Here is a 26,567-nt window from a genome sequence, read left to right on the forward strand (position 1 = left end):
GGTTCTTGTGGTCAATTGTACCACCTGCCTACTAGAGAGACTTGAGCAGCTCCTTTCTGCTTAAGGCAGAAGACACTTGGATTTGACAGAGTTTTACAGAGTTTTGCTAAAGGGCTTTTGAGTATTTGCTCACAAAATTATATCTCTGGATACATGAGAGATATTTCCAGGTGTCCTACTCCCTTCACTTCTGGGGACTTTACACGTGCTTACAGAAAACCTTCTTCTGAGGAGCTTAAAAATCCAAGGCACCGTTGGCAGTGTGTACAGAGGCAGGACTGTATGTGCTGTAAGTAACCAGGCTGAGTCTCTTTGTTTCTCCATAGATTAGATATTTTGTCTTTCTTTGAAGAAAAAGAAGTCTTTTTCTTCTCTGGTTAGCATTATGCTTTCTCTGTGTTAAGCATATGTCTTTCTGTAACTGGAGTTAGACCTTCCTTTTTATATTCTATGCCAATTCCATAACAATGACTGGAGAAAATTAATTGACAGAAAGCTTAATATGTACCAAATTTTCATATTTTTTACGTGTTCCCATAGAGGGTTTATATTTTTCTGTCAGGACCTCAAAATATTAATCTTTCAGGAGAGAGGTGGACATTTTGACACCTTTTTCTACACAGAACATATTACCAGGATTACTGAAGAATTCACTACCACAGGCTTCAATGTCATAGAATTGTTATATTTCAAAGAGGCTAATTTTTAGTACATTTTAGGGTTGTTTTATGATTAATTTGTTGCATTCATGATAATTGCACATCTGGCATTACAGAGGGAGTAAAATCATTTTCAATGTATTTTAGAGTTCTAATGATCCCTTTGAGTTCTTTCTGTTTAGACTCATGCCGATTACACCTGGCATTATAGATAGGGTAGGATTAGTTAAGAATGGAGAAGAAATTCTGGAACTCTGCAGAGAATGAATGGATTCTTTGGGTTTGTTTTGGGTTTTTTTTTTTCTTTTAATTTGTAAAATGTTTAAAATTTACAGTGGAGCAGTAGAAGATTTTATTTACCTACACAACCTGTGAATAATTAATACAGTCATCTTTAACTCAGGAGTATTAAGTTTTGTATATATTAAGGGTATGTTTAAAAATTCAGAAGATTACATCCTTAATTTTTCTCTAAATAACCTGTATGTATTATATTTGTGCAAAATTGTCTTACTGAAAGTGTTTGATAGAAGCTTTGGCTTACTGTTAGAAAGCCTGTTTAATCATTTCTATTTGCACAAAGAAGTGGTGGTTACAAGTAGGCTGCAGAAATGTGTGAATTTAACTTAAAAGCTTCCTTAAAGTTCTGAGCATCTCCTCCCAGAGGGAAGTTTTCCAAGGAGCTGCTGGAGATGTTTTAAGCATCACTCTTTAAAAAATAGTTTAAGAGAGTTTATTCAAGGTGTTTATATTAATTCCTCTGAAGAATAGCAATCCATTTGAAAAGAATTTTCAAACATCAAGTGTGTAAAATTATTCTACTAAATACTTTTTTAGACACCTGTTTGAGATTTCTTTCCAACTGCAAGCAATCTTTTTGCCTGAGAAGTCAAGTCATGCAGAGTAGAATGTACCTTGACTGTGAAACCAAACAAGGTGATCTGGAAGCCTAGAGGCATCAACCACTTTAAGAAGCCATAGTCAAGGTTGTGTCTTGTCTTTTTCATACACACCCTGCATGATTAGCTGTGGCAGATTTGTGTTGAGTTCTGAGTGCCACACATTAAGAAAGACATTGAGATCCTGGAAGGTGTCTGGAGAAGATCAGTGAAGCTGATGAGAGGTGTGAAGGGCATGTCATGTGAGCAACAGCTGAGGGAACTGGGGTTGTTTAGTGTGAAGAAGGAACCTGAAAAGAGGTTGAAGTGAGGCTGGTGCTGGCCTCCTTTTGCAAGTAACTAGTGATAGAATGAGAGGAAATGGGCTTTAGTTGTGGCATGGGAGATTTAGGTTTGGTATTAGGAAAAGAATCTTTACTTAGAGAGTGGTGAGGCATTGGAACAGGTTACTGAGAGAGGTGATGGAGTCGCCATCCCTGGAGCTGTTCAAGAAGCGTGTACATGTGGTGCTACAGCATATAGTTTAGTGGTCATAGTCACTGGGTTATGGCTGAACTTGATGATTATAAAGGTCTTTTCCACTGATAATGATTCTATAATACCATTTTGTATGTGTATATCTGCTGCAGTTGAGTCAGGGAGTCTGATTTATGGGAGACTGTGTTGGTCAGAATCTCTGGAAGGTGTATAGATTGTTTGATTTTTGGTAAACTTAGCTTTAACCCCGTGCTGCTTTGAGATTCTGATTTATAGCTAAATTAGAACTAAATTCTACAACTCTTGGTTTAAAATCAACCGAGTGACGTCACAAAGTTAATTGAGAGACAGCATTGAGGAATTGTGAGATCTAAAATGACTTTATTTTCCATCTCATAATTAAATTAGAAGCACAGATTCCTGGTATGTCCTGAAACTTCAACAGTTAGCCTTTAGCAGCTAACCTGAATGGTAGCCTGAACATGGGTGAGAAATTTTTGAGTACAGAAAAGTGAATTGAGGGTATGAGATAAAATATGTATCTAGAAGCCTGTGTTGTCTTTGGTTAATTCTAATTCTTAGTAGTTCATATACAGATGTCTCCTCTACACGTTTGTATGTTTGGGTGTAAGTTGCAGCACAAGAGGTTCCACCTCAACACAAGGGGGAACTTCTTTACTGTAAGGGTCACAGAGCACTGAAACAGGGTCTCTGGGGAGGTCGTGGAGTCTGCTTCTCTGGAGACTTTCAAGGCCTGTCTGGATGCATTCCTCTGTGATCTGTGCTACATTGGATGGTCCTGCTCTGGCAGGGGGGTTGCTCTCAATGATCTCCTTGGATACCTTCCAACCGCTAAAGTCCTGTGATCCTGTTAGTTAGGTAGCTACTTTAATATGCATTTTAAAGGGCTTTGTTTGTGTGTTTGTTTGAGGTTTTTGGGGTAGGGGTGTTTTTTAAGGATTTTTTTTGCAAAGAATAAATCAGTCAGAGTATATGGGTTCAGTACTGCAGTATGCTATGAAACCCTGTGATTTAGTTAACACGCTCAATTCTTGCCGTTACCGTGAGAAATGAGCAAATATACTCTCCCACGAGGAATTTGTGTTGAACAAATATTTTTATTCTGAAACACTGGGCTTTGAATTGCTCTTAATTTGTTTGTCTTTTATTTGGCTGTAACATACTGACGTGTGTCATTTGTCAGCTCTGTTGTGTTCTGACACTCGGTTTATGTATCTGACTTCATGACTAACTCCCTGATGGTACGTGTTACTTACAGCTTCTGTTGCAAATCAGGAGGCTGGCAGGGCGGTATGGCAGGTTAAACGACCCTGAGAAATCAGAAGATATCCCTGAGATTAATTACTTTTATTCTTCCAAATCCCTCTGTTGAAATACTCACCTTTCCTGTCATGCTGCAGGCCATCCAGCGAGAAAAGCCTGAGAAGTACCGAAAACTGCAAGATGCCAGCAGATCAGCTGAGGCCCTGGTGGAACAGATGGTGAATGGTAATTACATGGGAGTTGATTTAGATAATCTTCTTAGGGATTTGAAAAATGCACAGGTTCACATTTATCACGAGAATTATATTAACAAATGCTGTCTAAATGGAACAGTAAAATAATATTGCCTTATATTTCTTTTATTATTTCTGATTGTTAAATCTGGTAATTAGAAAAGAGGGAGGAAAAAAGCCTTACCACTTTAGTACCATGAAAAGAATTATGTGTGTAAAACTTGTTCACAGTAACAAGCTGTATGTTAACAGCCTGTTCTGTGCAGGCTTCAGCTGTAATCTTGTTCTCTGAGTATGCTAAGCTTTTGAGGGTACATTAACTCATATGAGTTAGAAAGTTCTGAAAGCATTGCTCTGAACAGTGAAAGAAGTGTTTTCTGACTTAAAAAATCTATGCTTTGTACTTCACAGTATCACAGTATCAACAAGGTTGGAAGAGACCTCATAGATCATCAAGTCCAACCCTTTACCACAGAGCTCAAGGCTAGACCATGGCACCAAGTGCCACGTCCAATCTTGCCTTGAACAGCCCCAGGGACGGTGACTCCACCACCTCCCCGGGCAGCCCATTCCAGTGTCCAATGACTCTCTCAGTGAAGAACTTTCTCCTCACCTCTAGCCTAAATTTCCCCTGACATAGCTTGAGGCTGTCTCCTCTTGTTCTGGTGCTGGCCACCTGAGAGAAGAGAGCAACCTCCCCCTGGCCACAACCACCCCTCAGGTAGTTGTAGACAGCAATAAGGTCACCCCTGAGCCTCCTCTTCTCCAGGCTAACCAATCCCAGCTCCCTCAGCCTCTCCTCGTAGGGCTGTGCTCAAGGCCTCTCCCCAGCCTCGTTGCCCTTCTCTGGACACGCTCAAGCATCTCAATGTCCCTCCTAAACTGGGGGGCCCAGAACTGAACACAGTACTCTCATACTGCTGTAATGTACTGTATCATAGAAAATACAAAACATTTATTGGCTTTTGGAAGAAACTGCCATTTGGCTTTTCCAAGATAGGGAATGTAAAAGTTTATACAATTCCTAAAAAAAAAAAAAATCAAGAAGTTAGGTTTGATTTGGGGTTTTGTTTTGTTTTGTTTATTTTTTTAATCAATAACAAAATTAATTCTATTCTGTCATTACTTTTTAAAACCTTTTGGTATCCTTAACAAAAAACAAAACTAAAACCAAAGAAAGGTAGGTAGAAGTAGAATTGTGAGTCATTCCATTGTCCTTATTATTAAAGAATGTCTAACTTTGCAATGAAATATTAAACACAGGCAGGCCAGCATTTGTCATACTGATATGATTACCAAGAATACAGACATGGAATGTGCTGAGCTTCAGAAGATTTATTTGCTATTTAATTGTTATAATGAAGAACTAAGAATGTAATTGCTAAAAATGCAATACATTGAGTTTGAGGTACCCACTGGTCACCTAAGCAAACTTCAGGGAATCCCAAGATTATCTTTCTTAAGTATGAAGACACAATATTTTAAGTGACTATATTTAATATGTGGGATATATTTAGTTGTCATTACTGTAACAGTTGTTACAAAGGTCCCTTTTCGAGGCTCAGTGAGTAGACTGAAGGGCATCTGATAACATCTGTGCCCTCTTTGACATAATTTTGGCAGGTTTTTGAGGCTGATCACATTGAATAGTCTGTCAATTTTTTGTTTTGGACATGTTTCTTGCCTTGGAGAACTGGTTATACAAGACTTTTAAGGCAATATTTAAAATCTATGTGCTGTCAAGGTTGTTATTTTGAATGGAATCTCTTGAAGTCACATTTAGCAGTGCCCCACTCTTCTTTTGGGGGAGTGCTGAGTTGCACTTCAAGTATCCCAGCTTCATTTTCTTTAGTTAATATAGCACATTCTGGTCAGTAATTTCAGTTTTAGTTGCAAAACTCACTACCACGTTGTATATTAGTTATTCCATTACTGTTAATTAATAGGTTAATTGCTTCTGAGAATTCTTTTTTCTCATGATTTTAGGGAAGAAACAATTCCTTTGAGAAGAGAAACACTGTTAGCGAGGGACTCCACACAATTCAGTGTGAAGCCGCTGGAAACCTTTATTGTTCATTCTGACTGCATTTATACAGTCTTGAGCATAAAGCACCCACCTACACATTAGCAGAATCTAGGCAAGTATAGCCCAGTCTTTTACATACATCACACCTTGTTTTTCTCATTAGCTAGGTGTCCCACTATCTTTCTTCCCCCGTGGGAGGCATCCTGAAGTTGTGGGAATGAAGGGCAAAATGCTTGTTGTTATTCCCTCTCACATTGCATTCCCACAAAACGTTGTGGGCTTGTAGCCTAAAATGTTTATGGGACTTTCAGCTACTTCACTGCTGCAAAACAGATTTGTAGAATAGGAGTTGTAGAATAGCCTGGGTAAGAGAAGGCTCTGGGGACACCTAATAATAACCTGAAGGTGATCTATGACAAGGAGGGAGAGAGACTGTTTACAAAGGCCTGTAGTCATAGGACGGGCAATGGATTCAAACTAGAGAAGCACAGCAGATTTAGATTAGATGTTAGGAACAGGTTCTTTGCCATGAGGGTAATGGATCACTGGAACAGTTTGCCCAGGGAGCTGGTTGAAGCCCCATCCTAGGAGATATTCAAGGTGAGGCTTGACAAGGCCCTGGGCAACCTGACCTAGTTGAGGATGCTCCTGATGATTGCAAAGGGGTTTGGATTAGATGACCTTTGGAGGTCCCTTCCAAGATAGACTGTTCTATGAATAGTGTATGAAATGGTTAAAAGATTAAATAATCACCACCAGGTGGGAGTGGTAGACAGTAGAATTAAATAACATAAGTTGAGGAGAACTGTAAGAGGATTTTAGCAAAGGATTTGCAAATGCAATATCTTGCTAGGTGTTCATAATACATTGGGTGTAGGGCAAATTAACTACTATGCTCAGCCTTTGTGCTTTTAAATACAGACAAAGAGAAAATTTACTGTTCTTACAAATCATGATCTAATGCAATTGCAGTAATTGAATAATCTCTAAATTGAGTTTAGAGGCTGTGTTAAAACAAGCAAACAAACAAAATCAAACCAGAATTAAAAACCCAACAACAACAAAAATCACAACCAAAAAAACGCTTTAAATTTACAGACTGTAATAAAGTTAGGTAGCTTCATGCTTTCCACAGGAATTCAACTAAGCTTCCTCATTCTTTATGTGGCTTGTTGAAATTAATTTGGGACATGCAGTCTTTATCTCAATAGAACAGACTGACAATGCCTACATACCTTCCTCTTCTAATACTGGAATGCCTTTCCACAACATGGGAAGGAACTGGAGTTTTTCTGCCTTTATGGATTTGGGGAGGCATGCATTTTAGCATCTAGTGGAGGGAAGATGTACTATGTTACTCTGAATTAAAAAAAACATTTTAGCTATCACAATTTACCAATTACAAATGCTGATTTGTATTCTGTGTGGTATACTCTGTGGTACTTATCTCTAGGGAAACCAGTCAGTGATTCAGTTGATGACTGTCATGTGTTTGCAGTGTAATCTGTAGCTAAAAGACTGTGCGAGAGAAACAGAGTTAAGGCATCTGTTATTTATAAAGTAATGACAATAACTGCATTATTACTTTTTACTCACTGTGTATCCATTGCATCATAGAATGGTCCAGGCTGGAGGGGATCTCAAAAGGTCATCTAGTCCAACCTCTCCCCACAGTCAGCATGGACGTCCTCAACTAGATCAGGTTGCTCACAGCCCCCTTGAGCCTCACCTTGAATATGTCCAGGGAATGGGCCTCAACCACCGCTCTGGGCAGCCTGTTCCAGTAGTCCACCACACACATAGTAATGAACTTGTTGCTAAAATATATGTCCAGATATAAAATAGCTGGATAAATTATGATTATACTCTTAAGATTCCAATTATGCCATTAGTAAAGTCTTGGCTTTACTTACATAACATATGCTTCCTTTTTGCTCACCACCATGATTCTGAATGTGACAGGTGAAGAGCACAAAAAGATGAAGGTCTCTGATGGATTATAAAACACTAATTTCATTGTTGCATGATTTGTATTTATGGTCTTGCCCTTTTTTACTCTGATATGATAGGGAAATAAGTAACAAAAAGGATTAGAAGTCTAGATAATATTGGATTGGTTTATTTAGAGTTCCCCTTTTTTTTGTTCTTTAGCACAGAGGACTATATTCTCAGGAAATGTACTTATATAGGGGATTATTTCTGCCTCATTTAAATGCTTTCAGCCATTGCCAACAAGATATTTTGCAATAGGAGGACCTGCCATCTCGCACAGTTTTTGTGTGTGTTAGCAGTGTGTCTGCACATTGCCATTTGAAAGACTTTTCCCATCACATGGGAAATTGTTGATCGTTCTTTACCCACCAATCTTCGCCCTGGGCCATGATCTGCTTCTTCTTGCCCTTGCTTTTAAAGAAGATTCATTGGCTGTAATCAGTGAACATTTACATCTGTTTTTTACCAGTTTTCCTAGGAGAAAAAAAGTCTATTCTGTTTTTATTTACTGAATTCTGTTCTAAAATAGAATAACAAATCTGTTGAGTGAAGCATCTTAGCAGTTCTAGTAGACACCTGACTGTTATATTACCTTAGAGTAAAAGAGACAGAACATCATAATGAATACAAAGAGAAATTTGATAGGCAGCATGACAGTGAATACAAAGGAATTAGCTGTGATAAACCATGCAAATGTTAAGTGCCACTGCTTGGTGGAAGAAAAGATATTATCTTCTGAGTTACTATTTCACACGCTTACAAGTTGAAAGGTATAAAGCCCACAGATAACATACCACATTATTCTATGATAAATGCACTTAGTAAGACATACTTCATTTTAAGTGGCAATTTCAAATCACTTGCATGTAAGGTGCTGCAAAATTAAAAATATTCAGACACAAGTTGTTATGCACAGTACAGAAGTTAATAAAATTAATGGATGCACTTCAGGTATTTTTTTTTCCCTTTGGGTACAGTATATATGCACTGATTATATAAAATAATTTAGAATATGAAACAATGAAAGATCATTAAATACAATTCTTAAAATAATATTATTTCACCAGAGAATAGGGGTTGTATTTTTTTTTCTTCACTGGCTTGTCAGTTTTTAGTATGCCTTACTGCCATGAGTGAAATAGAGTAAGGGGACTGATGTGAACATCATGAATGAAAGCTAGTGGTTGCCCAAGTTGCTAAACATATTGAAGAAATGAGTAATTATCAGGAAAGAAAGCTTCAGATTCTTCATTTACACCAGCTTAATGGTCAAATGAAAACATGAACGTGATGCCCTCATTGTATCAATGATTCAAATAGTTACTAATTTGTCATTTTCAATGAGATGGAGGACTAGTTTTCTCCAAAATAAGGCAAAATTCCAACCAATTTGACCAAATAATTTCAAGTTCAAGTAATGGTCATGTTCCTACATCTTTCTGGAAATACAATACTGGCATCTGATAGACAACTTGGAGTTACCTGAATGAAAAGTGTGTGAAGAGAGTTTTAAAAGTGCATTCTATGGAGATTTTCAGATGGGTCTTTTATTCCAGTAGGCTGTTGTGTTGCCTAGAATAAGAGAGTGATTTGCCATTGGAATGGGCTGCCCAGGGAGGTGGTGGAGTCACTATCCCTGAAGGTGTTCAAGAAAAGCCTGGATGAGGCACTTAGTGCCATGGTCTAGTTGATGGATAGGGCTGGGTGCTAGGTTGGACTGGATGTTCTTGGAGGTCTCTTCCAACTTGGTTGATTCTATTATTCTAATAGAGGTGTAACTTCGCAATCTTCTACCAGTCATAGCTCTACACACTTCAATCTTGTGCTGTCCGCTTCCATTACATGGTGAGCAAAAGCATTTCTTTGTTCACCTCTGTGCTTGTGGAATTGCATTTAGACTCAAAATTTAGATATTAGAGAAAAGGATTGAACAAAATGGAATTATATTGGATATTTTCACATTTAATGTTGTGTTGAGGGGGCATGAGTGTAAAGAAGAAAAGAGGATCTGGTAAGTCTAGATTTACATCTGAAATAGATTCCTCTCTGAATCCTTGAAGAAAATTACAGTGAAAAGCATTATTGTGAAAAGCATTATTATGAAACAAGAATCCATGTAACAAGATTACCACTTACCCTGGTAATCATTACTTTGCCTAAGGGTACTTTGGAGACTGTGATGCTGGGAAGAGAAGGAAAATAGAAGTGGGATTTTGGTTGGTTTGTTTGAGGGTTGTTTGTTTGTTTGTTTGTTTCAGTGGTTGGTTTGTTTGGTTTTGGTTTGATTTTTAGCTACTGTGCCAAACTCCAGGCAGCATCTTCCAGGTTCAGAGGTTATGAGAGACAGACACATCAGCAAAGATACCTGCTCTCTGCTAGGAGTCTACAGCGTTTTTATAACTGAAGTCACAACTAGACAGCAACAATTGCTGAAATATAGCCCAGTTAAAGGCTTCTCTTCTATTTATGTGTTTATTCTTGCTGTTGGAAAGATTCAGTGTCTCTCTACCTGCTCATCTTTGAATACTGTTATTCAGACATGCTGTGCCACTCAGATTTATGCTGCATTGTCAATTATCGCTATCTGTCCATTAGATATTGAACTTCAAATGTGGTTAGGCATGCCACATCTCTAGACTGCAAACACATGCACACACAAAAGACCAGATCACTGCTGAATTTTGTTAAGATGTGTCAAAATACTGATTTTCCTCTATGCTTTAAGCTTTATTTTATACCCTTGCTCAGCCTTTAAACTGTACTATGCAGTGACTGGATTATAATGCGTACATATAGCCACTCCAGCCACCACCACTGACATTATCTCCCAGTAGTACTGGCTTCCTGTTTTTCTACATTTTTTTGTCTTGTACTTTATGATATCATCATGTAAAATTTGCTTGGCTAGGGCAACATTCCAAAAATACAAAATGTCCAGGGAACCACTGTCAGGTACTGCACAGTCTGTTTCCAAGTGACTCTGAATGGAGTAGCCCTGAGCTGAATCCAGAATAGAATTTGCCAGAGAGCTCTGGTGGCTCACCACAGAGATGATCACAGTTTATTGCTCAGTATGGTTTGCTATATAACATGCATTATAGTAATTCCTTAGAAAATGTTATTATAATAAATTTCTTTTTTTTTTCATTTCTTTAATTGCAATTAGGATTTAATTTCTTATATCTTACCTTCAAAAATTGCAAATTAACTTAGATGTATTTTACCCTTGGTAAAGATGTTTTTCTGCAGGTTGGGAATATAGGTTGCAAACAAGATAAACCATAGTGACAGCAGATCAAAAATCACAGTAGTATAGCACTGAAGGCTTTTTCCCCCCTGATTTGCTTTTGTACTTGTTTTTAGGGAATCAAAAAAAAAGTCAATTGATTATTTTTGATAAAAACAGGAGTGCTGCTTTACTGGTTAATGAGTGTATGACTAAGTGATAATGTTACTAAAAATATTCTCAAGCATATAACATTATTCAGTGTATTGAGAAGCTTTAATTGATTTTAAACCCAATATGGATCCTATCGATCCATATTTATCCATATTGATCCATATTTAAAGTGAATCTTGTAGAGTAGGATTATAGGTTAGACTTGGTGATCCTGAGGGTCTTTTCCAACCTGGATGTTTCTGTTATATGTGTATCCTTGCATGTCCTGCCAGTAAGGGGTTAAGAATCCTTTTTAAACTTTGACTGAAAAATAAATGAGAGGATTAATTTTGGAATAATTCTAAATAATCTTACTGTAAGACCCCTTAATTCAGCTTTGATATATATTGCCTTACTTCATTGACAGAGAATACTGAGCTCTTTTACCTTTAAGCAGCAACAGAACAAGGGGACACAGTCTCAAGTTGTGCCAGGGTAGGTATAGGCTGGATATTAGGAAGAAGTTCTTCACAGAGAGAGTGATTTCCCATTGGAATGGGCTGCCCAGGGAGGTGGTGGAGGCACCGTGCCTGGGGGTCTTCAAGAAAAGCCTGGCTGAGGCACTTAGTGCCATGGTCTAGATGATTGGATAGGGCTGGGTGATAGATTGGCCTGGATGATCTTGGAGGTCTCTTCCAACCTGGTTGATTCTATGATTCTATGATTCTAAATAATTAGAATCCTAGAATGGTTTAGGTTGGAAGGGACCTCAAGGATCATCTAGTTCCACCATAGGCAGGGACGCCTCCCACTAGAACAGGTCGCTCAAGGCCCCATCCAACCTGACCTTAAACACCTCCAGGGAGGGAGCAGCCACAACCTTCCTGGGCAACCTGTGCCAGTGTTTCATCAACCTCACTGCAAAGAACTTCTTCCTAACATCCAGTTTAAATCTCCCCTCTTTCAGTTTAAACCCATTACTCCTCGTCCTGTCATTACAAGGCCTTGTAAATAGTCTATCCTCAGCTTTCCTGTAGGCCTCCTTCAGATACTGGAAGGCTGCTACAAGGTCTCCTTGAAGCCTTCTCTTCTCCAGGCTGAAGAGTTCCAACTCTCATAGCCTGTCCTCATAGCAGAGCTGCTGCAACCCTCTCAGCAACTTCATGGCCTCCTCTGGACTCGCTCCAACAGTTTCATGTCTTTCTTGTGTGGGGGCTCCAGAACTGCACACAGTTCTCCATGTGGGGTCTGACAAGAGCAGAACAAAGGGGCAGAATCCCCTCCCTTGCCCTGCTGGCCACACTGCTCTTGCTGCAGCCCAGCTCACAGTTGCTGTCTGGTCTGCACAATGCCAGCTCATGTTGAGCTTCTTTCTCATCAACCCAGACCCCCAGGTCCTTTTCCTCAGGGCTGCTCTCAGCCATTTGCCACCCAGCCTGCATTTGTGCTTGGGATTGTGCCGACCCAGGCACAGGACCTTACACTTGGCCTTGTCGAATTTCATGAAGTTGGCCTGAGCCCACCTCTCCAGCCTGTCCAGGTTCCTCTGGATGGATCTGTTCCCTCTAGTGAGTCGACTGTGCTACATAGCTTGGGGTCATCTGCAAACTTGCTGATTCCTCTGTGCCCATTGCTACCTAGGTGTAGGATTGACTGCAGAGGAGGGCAACAAAACTGGGCAAGGGCCTGGAGAATAAAGAGTGACCGAGGGAGCTGTTAGTTTGAAAAAGAGGAGGCTGAGGGGAGATCTCATTGTTGTCTACAGCTACCTGAAAGGGTATTTTGGAGAGGCTGCTGCTGGTCTCTTCTCAGAGGTAATTAGTGAACAAGAGTGAATGGCCTCAAGCTGCCACTGGGTAGGTTTAGATTGGACATTAGGACAAAAAAACATTCCCAGCAAGAGTGGGCAGGTGTTGGAACGGGTCGCCCAGGGAGGTGGTTGAGTCACTGACCCTGGATGTGTTTAAAGGTTGTTTACATATGGTTTAGGGGTGAACTTTGTAAAATAGAGTTACTGGCTGGACTTGGTGGTCCTGAGGGTCTTTTCCAACCTGAATGTGTCTGTGATCCTGTTAATTTAAGAGCTGAATTATCAGAAACATTGAAATAACAGTGGAATACAGTTCCCATTCATTTAAATCTGTCTTTTTGTATAAAATCCAAATGGTCTTGTACATTAAAATCTAATTACAGTCTAGACAGTTTTCAAATTCCAACTGTCAGGCATTTTCTTATGCCTTACAACTCTTTTAATTAGCTTTATGTATTGTATCTCGACTTTGTTTTAGTCCCATTCTTCTTTAACACACTTTATAATCCATTCCCATAGCAACAAAAGCAGCCTGGCAGCAACTTAAAAGATTCTTTAAATGCTTTCTCCACTAGTGTGCAACATCTGTATGTTGAGGACTGTTATTTGAAGATAAATAATTAACTGGGTTTATGAGCTCTCCTATACAGAAATTAAGTTCTTGTATTACTTTTTCTTTTCCTTCTTTTCCTTTTCTTTGTGACATTTAAGTGTCATCTTCTCTTGTTTTCTTTCTAGAGGGTCTGAATGCGGACAACATTAGACAAGCCTCGGAGCAGCTGAAGAGCCGCTGGATTGAGTTCTGTCAGCTGCTGAGTGAAAGAGTGGCGTGGCTGGAGTACCAAAATAACATCATTGACTTCTACTCCCAGCTTCAGCAACTGGAGCAGACAGCAATTACTGCAGAAAGCTGGCTAAAAGCACAACCCACAGCAGGAACAGATCCTTCTGTAGTAAAAACTCAACTGGAAAAATGCAAGGTTAGAGATTCTTCTCCAAGTTTTCTGTGATACCCTATGTCATAGATGTTCCTTCAGTGGGCCAGATTATAGCATACATGATTTCAATAATAAAATGTCATTAATGAAAATGTTTAGATGAGAAGAATGGCTGATAAAGAAATAGCAAGGTAATAGAACCCAGCATATGGCTATGTAAAGCTCTGCCACAAATGTATTGTGACTATGATACTTAGATATTTAATTCGAGAGAACTGCCACTAAACCCTTTTTTCTTTTAACTTTTATCTTTTTTGGTGTTTCTTTTTTTCTTTTTATTTCTATTTTTTCTTTTTTTCTTTTTTTTTCTTTTTTTCTTTCTTTCTTTTTTTGGTGTTTTGTTTTGTTTTGTTTTTGTTTTTCTTACTTTTTCCTGTTCCTTTTTTTCTTTTCCTTTGTTCTTTTTCCTGTTTTCTGTTTTCTCTTTTCTTTATCTTTTTCCTGTTTTCCATTTCCTTTTTCCTTTTTCTTTTTTCCTTTTTCTTTTTTCCTTTCCCTTCTTCCTTTCTTCTCCTTTTTCTTCTCCTTTTTCTTCTCCTTTTTCTTCTCCTTTTTCTTCTCCTTTTTCTTCTCCTTTTTCTTCTCCTTTTTCTTCTCCTTTTTCTTCTCCTTTTTCTTCTCCTTTTTCTTCTCCTTTTTCTTCTCCTTTTTCTTCTCCTTTTTCTTCTCCTTTTTCTTCTCCTTTTTCTTTCTTCTTTCTTCATTTGTTTTCCCTTTTTCCTCCTTTCCCCTTTTTCCTTTTTTTTTTCCTTTCTTTCTGGCTTGGTTTTTGGCTGTTGTTGTTTATTAGTTTGTCTTGCTTTGCTTTTCTGAATTTTTTCAGTTGGTTTGTTTGGTTTTGTTTGTTTGTTTTTTTCTCTAAAAAAAATCTATCTTTGGATCATCGTTAAGAAGCTGTTACTCTCTCAATGCCCCTCTCTCAATGATTTGGGACAGAAATTTTTCTTCATGGTCAAGATTAAAACTCTGCCAGTGCAAACCACTTAACTTGTTACATTCTCTGCATTTTGGTGGAGGGTGAATTGTGTAGCCAGAGGAAAAAAAAATATCTGCCATCCTATGAAAGAATTGCAGTAGTTGCACAAAAATGGCCACACCAGTTTGCTTACTATTCTCACTAAATGTTTTCATTTGTGTGTTGCACTCTCGTAGAAATTTGCTTCTCTCTGTGAGTGAGGATTACTTACAAGCTGGTAACATTTGACAGGAGTGCACTGAGAAGTAGTCATGAATTGTAAATTGCATGAGATACTTGTTTAAAAAAAGGTAACTCTGTGAAAGATGTGGCTCTAGAAGCTCTCAAACTGAAAACAATGTTTGAACCCCAAAGTTAGGTCTCTGATATTATTCTATTTTCAGGCATTTTCAAGTTGTCATTGTGCTTAGAGGAGTTCTCTGTTCCTTGCAGAAAGCTTCTCTTAGAGTAGTTACATTATGTGCTGTACATTTGGCTTACTTTTCTCATTTCTTTTTACTTAGTAGTTGCAAACGTTGCAGTGTACACAAAGTTTACTGAAGATACAACAGCACAACTTCAATGCTTTTTACAGCTTCTTGAGCAGGGGAAGTGGAGAGGGAGGTTCTCCCTGGGATCCAGTGCCAGGATGCATGGGAATACCTCAAAGCTGTGCCATGGGTGGTTTAGATTGGAAATTACGAATATTTTCTTTATTGAGAGTGTGGTTGAATATCAGGACAGGCTTCCTAAACCTGTCAGGTTTTAAGAGACATTTGGACTACAGCCTTAACAACCTATTTTAAATTGATCAGCCTCAAAGTGATCAGGCAGTTGGACTAGATGAACGTTCTGTCTTGTCCAACTGCAATAGCTCTGTCATAGAATCATAGAATCAACCAGCTTGGAAGAGACCTCCAAGATCATCCAGGCCAATCCAACACTCAGCCCTATCCAGTCAACTAGGCCATGGCACTACGTGCCTCATCCAGGCTCTTCTTGAACACCTCCAGCATTCTACCCTAACTCTGCCCTATCCCATCCTTCCCTACCCTACCTGCAACTTGAAAAGTGTTACTGTGGGGCAGCTAGGGAATGTGCATCTTCACTTCTCCTTTTATGCTTCATAATTTTTGAGATTGGTTAAAAATTAAAAATGTTGAATTCATTCTAAATGTAACTAATGGAGCTAGAAGAAAACAGTTGTGTAACGTGCATTGAAACTGACACTATTTGGTTTCATTTGTTGAATGGCTTTATCCTGATGGTTTTCATTCAAACACGCAGGATGAAATCATCCGAATGTCCACCCTCCAGCCTCAGATTGAACGGCTAAAGGCTCAAAGTCAAGCACTTAAAGAGAAAGAACAAGGGCCAGTGTTTCTGGATGCTGACCTTGCTGCTTTTACCAGCCACTTCAAACAAATACTTACTGACATGCGTGCCAGAGAAAAGCAGTTACAGACCAGTAAGTCTCCACAGCCAAAAGTCAATTTGCCTGACTAGCATGGAAAAAATAGATGTAATTTTGCTTTCCTACTACTTACTTGCTTTTGTTGTCTTAAACTGATAGTAAAATTTACATATTTTTTTCCAACTTAATTAATATTTCATAAATTATTGGTGCACTAACTATTTATTATTAATAGGAAGGCAACAGAAGGTACACAATTAAGCAAAGGTTACATTCTGCATAGTTCTACCATAAAATCTCTTCTCGTTAGCATGTTTATGGACAGATTCAGTGATTTTTTTTTTTTTGGCAGCATAAACTGTCTTTGTTTATTTGGGTTATAAGACAGAGATGTCTTCCTCTGTCAGTAAAGAGTTTAGTTCCAGGAGTGAATCTGCTCTAGATTTTTGTAAAATAGAAATGCAACTCCATAAAGTTCATCAGAGAGAGCTGTTTTTCAGACTATGTGGCTGCTAGGTGTAACAGGATTTACAATATATATAAGAAAATTCATTTTTCAGAAGGGAGAAAACACTGTACTGAAATAGAAAGTTGTTCTTTGTTAAAGTTATGTAGCATGTCACTGACAAGTGTACATTTTCTGTGTTTGATTATGAAGTGAAAGGATCTGAAAAATGAAAGTTGGGGGGGTGGTGCTTGTTTTGTTTTGAACATCAAGGAATTATTTGCCCCTTAAACTGTTGATACATCGATTGTGGTGTTCTGAAGTTAGACATAGTGCTAGCTCCTTCTAGTGGATCTTTCTAGCATTTCTTCTAAATTCTTTTATGGAGAGGTTTGGCTGTTTTTTTCAGTAACACTCACTATTGAACCAATGCAAACTAAAGAAGAGATGATGCACAGGAGAACTGGAGAAACAGAATGAAAGTGTGCAGTAGTAAGTGATGAAAGAGTAAGCTGTAGAAAGTTACTATTAAGGAGGATGAAGTTTATTCATGATTCTGAAATCTAAATATAAAATAGATATGGTTTAAAGATGGTTAATGCCACACTGTTTAGTATGTTGAAATCAATTATACCAGCAGGAGAATATGGTAAATGTTAGCTTCTATATGATTTCTTAATCACTGGGTTTGCCTCACCTAATTTTACTCTAGCAAGACCTCATAAACTAACCAGCTGGTTCATCTTCACAGATGAGTAGAGTTCACTGCCTCAATTGTAGTGCCACAAAGTGGGGGCTTTGGTAAAGTTCTTTGAATCTGTAACTGTTCATGCCCTCTCCATACTGCTGCAGTGTTCTCCTTCAGTGCCCTGACCAGCCACAGAAGCATCTGTTCTGAGTTGGCAGAGTCAAACAGGCTGGAGAGAGTCTTCTAAACTGCTGGAGAACAAAAGTCCCTGAATCAGTTTTATGGAGCCCTGGTTGTTATTTTATATGGCTGCTATGCATCACAGGTGCTTCATCTCAAACAGTTCATCTGTCAGGATGAGATTGTTTTATCCCATAAAGTCCATATCTGTAGTGATATTTAAAATGAGATTTTTATGTCAATCATATCTTATCTTTAGATATTTTATCCAAACTTATATCCAAAATGCTAGTTTCTTCCTTTCACAGTTCTGCTCTAGGTATGATCAGTCATGCTTGGGATAATGCATTAGGTCTAATCCTGTTTCAGAGAAGTCTTCTGAACCAAAAAATATGAAAACAAAAAAAAGCTCCAAATGTGAAGCATAGAAAATTTGACTCTTAGAGGTTTTTTCCTGCTTTCTTCAATTACTGCTTTTTTTTTCCCTGTTAAACAGATGAAGGAATGAATTTTGAAAAAATTTGGGGTGTTTTTTTGTTGTTTGTGGGTTTGTTTTGTTTGTTTGTTTTGTGATTTTTTTTTTATATTCATAGAATAGAATCAACCAGGTTGGAAGAGACCTCCAAGATCATCCAGTCCAACCTAGCACCCAGCCCTAGCCAGTCAACTAGACCATGGCACTAAGTGCCTCATCCAGGCTTTTCTTGAACACCTCTCTGGGCAGCCCATTCCAATGGCAAAATCACTCTCTCTATGAAGAACTTCCTTCTAATATCCAGCCCATGACTCCCCCAACACAACTTGAGACTGTGTCCCTTGTTCTGTTGCTGGTTGCCTGGCAGGAGAGACCAACCCCCACCTAGCTACAACCACTCTTCAGGCAGTTGTAGACAGCAATGAGGTCCCCCCTGAGCCTCCTCTTCTCCAAGCTGCACACCCCCAGCTCCCTCAGCCTCTCCTCACAGGGCTGTGTTCCAGGCCCTTCACCACCTTTGTTGCCCTTCCCTGGACACGTTCCAGTATCTCAACATCTCTCTTGAATTGAGGAGCCCAGAACTGGACAGAGTACTCAAGGTGTGGCCTGACCAGTGCTGAGTACAGGGGCTGATCTTCAGCACTGTGCACAGCTCAAGAGACCAGTACCCCCAGGTCCCTTTCTGCCTGGCTGTTCTCCATCCACTCCATTCCCAGCCTGTAGCGCTCCTTGGGATTGTTGTGGCCAAAGTACAGAACCCTGCACTTGGCTTTGTTAAATCTTGTCCCATTGGCCTCTGCCCACCCTTCCAGCCTGTTAAGGTCCCTCTGCAGGGCTCTCCTACCCTCCAACAGATCAACACCTGCTCCTAGCTTGGTATCACCTGCAAAATTTGCTCCATTATCTTTTCTGATGTATGACTCTAGCTATTCTGTTCTGTTTACGAGGGAATTTTTCCTCTCTGAAAGTTTTTTTTCTACTTTTATGACATTATCTCCCTCAAATATTGTTTTATTTGGTTAGATTTTGGTGGATTTTTGAGGGTTGTATTGGTTTTGTTTAGAACTCAAGAGTTGTTACTTGTTCAACTAAGTTAAAACTTAGTTGTTTCTCTTTGCTACACAGTAGAGTTCTTAGTATAATATTATTAAAAATTAACTCAGCTTTTCTTAAATGTTTTACTTCATAATTTGATTGACATTTCCATTAAAAAAAGAAAAGCCAATTCTAAACCTTGATTTTTGGGTATTTTTTTTTTCTTTTGACTATTTTGCAATGCTGCTTGTGAAATAAGCATAACCTCAAACAATAGATGTATGATCTCATTTTTCACACTTTACAGAATGTCAGTATATCCATAGGCACTTGGTCCTTTTGAAGATTGTGTATCCATTATTCCAGCTCTCCACAAACACAGAGTAATATCTAGAATACTGGAGTATGGAAAAAAAGAGGTCAGACAGTGCTTTGACCTACTTAGTAATGTAGACAAGAGAGTGAAATGTGCAATCACAGCAGTAATGCAGATATGAATAATGTTATCTCCCAAGGAAATTCCTAGCATTATAATTGCTCTGGTGAAGAACAAGGGGTTGAACTTTATATTTACTTGTTCTGAAATTGACTACTGCTGTGTCAGAGAGATTTCTAGGGTGCAGCCTGGTCAGCCTCTCATTCCCCCTTAGTCCAGGGAGAGCTGTCAGTGTCAGATAAGTGACAAGCTACCTCCCAGGTGACAGCTGATTCATTCCAGCGTTAAGCTTGCTCTATGACTGGAGTAAACTCTGTATAGGGAGTTCTACTTTCAGTCTTGCTGTGATGAACTCTTACCTGGCTGTGGTATTCAGTGAGATAAATGTTCTTAATTTGACAAGACTGAAGAACTACCTGAAGGGAGATTGTAGCCAAGTGGAGGTTGGTCCAGCAACCAGCAACAGAACAAGGGGACACAGTCTCAGGTTGTGCTGGGGGAATTACAGGCTGGATGTTAGGAGGAAGTTGTTGGCAAAGAGAGTGATTGACATTGGAATGGGCTGCCCAGGAGGTGGTGGAATGGCCATCTCTGGAGGTGTTCAAGAAAAGCCTGGATGAGGCACTTAGTGCCATGTTCTAGTTGACTGGATAGGGCTGGGTGCTAGGTTGGCCTGGATGATCTTGGAGGTCTCTACCAACCTGGTTGATTCTATGCTTCTAAGACTGTTCTTCAGTGGCAGGTGAAATTAATACTGTGGAGAGGTGACAAAGGAAAAGCCAGACATATTTAGATAAATTCATGCACTGTGCTTTGCTTTCAAATTCCATTTCTCTTTTTGCATGATCAGTAATTCCCAAAGGTGAAGTCATCATCATTGTTGTTATTATTATTACTGATGAATTATTCATCTGCATTCAAATTATGTTTCTTGTATTTATTTGAGGAAGGACTTTAGAAACATTTTGCCCTTTTGTAGCTTGATGAGATTCTGTAGACTTCATGTTTAGCCAGTTATTTCACATGTGCATCTCTTTTCTCCCTAATCCACCAGCAGAGTATCTTAAAGCCACAGAGACTTCATGAACTTCAGCATAATCTTGTAAGGCATCAGACAGCAGTCACCATAAGAGTAAGGTGACCATTTGCAGTTTTTATCTGCTGTTTCTCAGCTTTTGCTTAAAATTTTATAGAATCATAGAATGATTTAGGTTGGAAGGGACCTCAGAGATCATCTTGTTCTAAACCCCTGACAATTTCTCTTTTGTTTGTTTTTACTTTTTCTCTCAAAACTGATGTAGAATCATAAAATCATACAATGATTCTAGAATCATTCTGTGGTTTAGGTTGGAAGGGACCTCAAAGGTCATCTGGTTCCAACCCCTTGACATACCCAGGGACACCTCCTACTAGAACAGGTCACTCAAGGTCTCATCTAAGCTGGCCTTGAGCACCTCCAGGGAGGGAGCAACCACAACTTCCCTAGGCAGTTTGTTCCAGTGTTTCACCACCCTCACTGAAAAGTTCTTCCTAATGTTTACTTTAAATCTTCCCTCTGCCAGTTTAACCCCATTACTCCTCATCTTGTCAATACAAGGCCTTGTAAATAGTCCCTCCCCAGCCTTCCCCTTCAGATACTGGAAGGCTACTACAAGGTCTCCTCAAAGCTTTCTCTTATCCAGGCTGAAGAGCCCCAACTCTCATAGCCTGTACTCATGGGAGACACCCTCCAGCTCTCTGATCATCTTCATGACCCTCCTCTGGACTCACTCCAATTTGATCTACTAATTTATTTTCTTGCCCTAAGTGTCTTAGAGATAGTTTGTAAGTGGCAGTGAGATTGTTACAGTAAGTATTATAATCAATCATTGCATACTTGAAGAAGAAAAGTTTTAGGCAAGTGCCCTGTAAATTTTATAAGTGTTTCTGAAGATCACTTTATGCATCTTCTCTGCTGCAAGAGAAAATTAATAGCAATGGGGGGAAAAGTATCTTTAAAACCTATTTGCTGTTACCTTATAACTTGTACATCTGGAGTGCTTCTCTTGTAAATTAGCTTAATAAATGAGAGAACTGGAAGAAATTTATTTAACTTAATTACATGTTAGATACAAGATTCCTTATGATTCCACTTGGAGAGTTTCTGGTGAGAGGTGTGGGAGAAAGGAATCACAGTTTTTTATTAAATCATCAGTATAAAGACTTGCCAGAATAGCTTCAAGTATTTCTATTGCAAGATAAAACAAAGCAGAGAGAAAATCAGCATCATTTTGAACTGCAGTTACTATTGAGGAGCTTTTTAATAGGAAATGCATGCAGTTCAATCTACTTCATTTTAAGGAGTAAGTCTTCACTGAAATGATCCCACAGAATACATTTATTGTGTTGTTTCTTCTTTCACAATGATGTGATCCACAGTGGGATTTGTCCTGACTTCATGACATACCTATTGTAGCCTACCCAGTGTGATTTGATAATTTTTGAGATAATTGCATTTTCATTTCATTTCTGATTTGAGAAAATATTTTCGACTGGAAAAATCTTATGAAAAAAAGCTGAAAGGGAAAACAAGATTTAAAAAAAAAAAGTATTTCACTTATCTAGAAAGCTGTTTTGACTGTTCAATATTTCTACATTTGAAAATATACCATAACCAGATCTTTGTCTGTATATCACATTTCCAGATAGAAGCACTTTAAAATAAATATGCAAGTGTAAATGTTTGGGGGTTTTTTTTCCTGTCAGCTCTCAAGGGTTACAGTGTAAGTCTACACCAGCCTACAGTCTCAAACTGCACCAGGGCCGGTTTAGGCTGGATGTTAGGGAGAAATTACTCACAGAAAGAGTGATTGGCATTGGAATGGGCTGCCCAGGGAGGTGGAGCAGTCACCATCCCTGGAGGTGTTTAAAAGGAGGCTGGATGAGGCACTTAGTGTCATGGTTTAGTCTATTAGAAGGGTTAGGTGGTAAGTTGGACTCGATGATCCTAGAGGCATTTTCCAACCTCATTAGTTCTGTGATTCTGTGAAAATACATTGCCTACAAGTAGGACATTTTCCTGCTACAAGAGGAGAACTGCACTCTGATATTTCTAAGTAACATAATTTATTTTCCCTCTGTTATATTTTGTGCTACAGCTCTGTTACCAATCTAGTTTAGCTGTAGCTTGGGTTGCAGTCATGCTATATCTTTTTTGACCATCAATTCAACTTGTGATATAATATAGCAGGATCCATATTAATGCACAGTTTTTCTAATGTGGGTTATCATCTCTAACATTAGTGTTACAAAACAATTTCCAGGATAAAAAAATATGCTTATGATAGGGGCATGGGCTGTAGAGCCTATCTCTGTAGAGATTCATACTGCCCAAAGTCCATAAATGTGTTAGATTATTTAGCTAAAAGTAGGTAACATGGGGCTGATTGTCAGAGTTTGACTGAATTCTCACCACTGGCATCATGAGTCACAAAAACAATACAGACTCTTCTTAAGTGTCATCCAAAAAGATGTGAACATGTTTCCTTGTAGGTGAAAATACTGACACACGTTGTCTATCTTAAAAAACAAAACAAACCCAACCCTAAATGAAACAAACCAAGGAGAAACCAAAACCAACCAAAAGCCAACAAACATACACACACATAAAAAGCCCCAAGCTCAGCAAGCCCCCTAAACTCTAGCTAGTCAAAAGGCATTGAAAAGTAGTGTTTCACTATGAGTTATCTGGGAAAGCACAACAGGAAAACTACTGTTTCACTGGACTTACATATCAAAATGGAATATTTAATAACAGAATTGGAAAGCCACTAGCTTGATTAAATTGACATCTATGATCCCACTCGAGCTCTTATTTCATCCTTCAAATCATAGAGAACATAATTCATTAAAATTAGACTAAATAACTGTGGTGTTTGGATGAGTTTATAATAATTATTATTGTTAACTTTTAGAATGAGAGTTTCAAGGAGTCTGATGGACTTTAACAGCAATTCTTGTGTTTTAGCTCTTCTATGTTGCTTTACTACTGAAAGTAGCTATTCTTTTATGTAGCTGTTTGGAGTCATGCCTTAGTCTTGAATTGGCTCTTCATTTGAAGGAGAACATTACATCAGAATACTGAACTCCATTTCATATTTCTAAATAAAATCAGGCATTAAGAGTTGTATACTTTACATTAACGTACCTGAGCTATTGAAATTATACCTCCATTCATTTGGAGAGACATCTTTAAATTCATGTTCCATTCTAAAGTGGGAATTGTTTAAATTAACTGAGTTAAAGACAATAGAAATCCCAGTAAGGACACAAAAAGATTTTAAGTGCTATTTGATGAGATGAAAAAATGTTTGTTTTCTGTATTTCCAAGAATGTGTTTCCTGTGTAAAGAAAAAGTGTCATAAGGGAAGAAATTTTCATCTTTCCTGGTACTGAGTCCTCTCTCTTGTGTGTCTCCAGATGTGTGCGGTAAATCTGACTAGTCTGACTGATGAGGAAAATATGCCATGCAGTGTCCCATGCTTCACAGGAGAGAGCTTAAATTGCTGTGATTTTAGTATGTTATGATGTTTAATGGAAAACACTTTTTTTTTCCAAGCAGCATTCTTATTGTTGCCTCAAAAGTGAAGTTTAAGTACATAATGCTAAGCAATTCTGTATGAAAATGCCAGCAAGCAAGCTTGCACTTAAGAACTTCATAGACTCATAGAATCAACCAGGTTGGAAGAGACCTCCAAGATCATCCAGTCCAACCTATCCAGTCAACTAGACCATGGCACTAAGTGCCTCATCCAGGCTTTGCTTGAACACCTCCAGGGACGGTGCCTCCACCACCTCCCTGGGCAGCCCATTCCAATGGGAAATCACTCTCTCTGGGAAGAACTTCCTCCTAACATCCAGCCTATACCTACCCCAGCACAACTTGAGACTGTGTCCCCTTGTTCAGCTGCATTGCTTTTAAAAATTGGTCTTTGGACAACTCTATCATTTGTCACTCCAGCTGTTTCTGAGACTACACTTAGAGACACAAATAGGTGTACCATTTGTTTTGGCTTACATATGCTTCATTATTATGCAGTACAAATACCAGTCATGCTATTTGTCTGTGCTTCTCTCAGTAAGTTTAGAAGCAACTGTTGTTGAGGGTAGAGGGAGTATCTGCGCTAATGAGTTGCTCATGTGTGTGCCAGATGTTGTCTATTTACAGCAGCTGTAATGTTGGCACGGTAAGCACAGTTCAATAAAATTCAGCTTTAATGCAGAAGATTAATTCTCTAAGCTTTTAACACGTGTCTTAAATAGAACATTTAACTTGAACAGAAACATTAAACACACAAATATGGGCCATAAAAGGTAATGCTATTTCTTCATACATTTTTGAAATTAGATTTAGGGTTAAGTACAATCATTTGTCTATCTCTAAATATATTTCAGTCAGGTGTCTTGGCAATATAAGTTGTCATGTAACCTATACAAGGAGAGTCAAATGACATGTAACTGATAAAATGGCAGAGGTATAAATATTAGAATGAATGTCAACATTATTTAAGCATTTTCTGCTTCTGCAATTTTTGGTGAAGTCTGATACTGACACTGATGATGGAGATTTGCATGCTTCTTTCACATACTGGGCCTGTTGCAATCTGATGCAAAACAGCCTTCAGTAAGCCTCAGTCCTTTATCAAACAGCTTCTGTTAAACCAAATAATGAAGCACAACATTATTTTATCTTTCCTTTTTCTTTACTGTTGAACATAGCTTTGGACAGTTTGCCTCCTGCACACTACAAAGAGACAATGAGCTCTGTACTCGTGTGGATCCAGCAGGCAGAAACTAAACTCTCCACACCTCAGGTTGCAGTTGCTGACTATGAAATCATGGAGAAGAGACTCAGGGAGCTCAAGGTGAGTGGTCAGACTGTGGGAACAACTGTCTCATGAAAGGTTTAGAGGAAAATAACCTTTAGTTGACATGAGTCTGTTGAAACTTATGGATGATGAGTGAATTATACCCTCTTGAGGTTTAAGTGAGGGCCTCAAAAGGCAGTAGGCACTTACTTATATTGATCTTAAAGGTAAAAGATTGAAAGTGTTCTTCACCATTGAAACTAATTTCATAAGACATTGAACATGCTAAGGAAAAAAAAAAAGCCTCCATTGTCTCCACGATACGTGAAATATTCATTTGACAATAACTTCTGTAGCTAAGAATAGATTTAGGTAATTTCATTTTCTAGTTGTGATGGTTTGGCTGTTACCCGCCCCCCCACCTTAGGAGAAATCACCCAGACTAGACTCAGCCATCTGGAAGTTAAGGAATGAAGCCATATTTACAGCTTAGCACAATTTACAAGCATATATATACACAAATATACACAGTTATATACAAGTTAAAAGTGATGGAGAAACACAATACCTCTCCCAGAAATCAGTCTCCAGGAGGGCTCCTGACCCAAACACCTTTCTCCCTTCCTTCTTCCCTCCCTCCAGAAATAACCCATGTATATCTCATGTGATAAATCTGGAGATCTGAAGTGAGATGTCAAAAAGACAACAGGGAGGTTGGAGGGAGCAAAGGGTTAGGTCAGATTGGAGTTCAGGCAGAGACAGCCACACAGACTGCCAGAAAGAAGATAGCAGCCAGAAGTGAGAGCTGAGGAGTGTGTGAGAAGTTTTATCTCCATTTCGGCTAGTGGTGTTTCTCAGCAGAGGAATGGGTGGTATAGGATATTGTTGGGTTGTTTTTTTCTTTCTTCTCACAGCTGAAGATCTAATTTCTCCCAGTAAAACATTCCAGTTAGCCTCAAACCAGCACACTGGTGCTGACATAGAAATGATTGTGATTTGCAGAACACAAAAATGCAGTGGGCTTTGTCAGATCTACAGATGTGGAACAAGTTTTGCCCGTGGGTACATGGGCTTGATATAGTTCAACTATCAGATGGCTAATGAGCATGTTGTTTGAGGCAACTGGTAATACATGTACAGAAAGAAAAAGCAGAACATTTAGATGCAGCAAATTTCAGATAAATGTTGCAAAAAACTTTCAGAAGTTATCAGAAACTTTAAATCACAGAGGAAAATCTAACTTTATTCTTTCTCATCATATATTGTCTGGTTCTTTTGAAAGTTTAGTCATCAGGGTTATAGTACATATAAATTCTATCTCAGATTAATGAAGTGT

The 26,567-nt window shown here is 38.7% G+C and overlaps 1 protein-coding gene across 18 annotated transcripts in view; it reads left to right on the top strand.

Moving 5' to 3' along the window:
• DMD (dystrophin) overlaps positions 1-26,567 on the top strand; it is a 1,274,903-nt gene that overhangs the window by 522,343 nt on the left and 725,993 nt on the right. For all 18 annotated transcript variants that reach the window (XM_064151948.1, XM_064151957.1, XM_064151959.1 and 15 more), the window contains 4 exons: positions 3,457-3,544; positions 13,498-13,739; positions 16,000-16,180; positions 25,143-25,288. In XM_064151948.1, the coding sequence (XP_064008018.1) occupies positions 3,457-3,544; positions 13,498-13,739; positions 16,000-16,180; positions 25,143-25,288 (657 nt within the window). The remainder of the gene's footprint in view (positions 1-3,456; positions 3,545-13,497; positions 13,740-15,999; positions 16,181-25,142; positions 25,289-26,567) is intronic.

The sequence above is a fragment of the Pogoniulus pusillus genome, chromosome 12, assembly GCF_015220805.1.
Source record: "Pogoniulus pusillus isolate bPogPus1 chromosome 12, bPogPus1.pri, whole genome shotgun sequence".
Lineage (NCBI taxonomy): Eukaryota > Metazoa > Chordata > Aves > Piciformes > Lybiidae > Pogoniulus > Pogoniulus pusillus.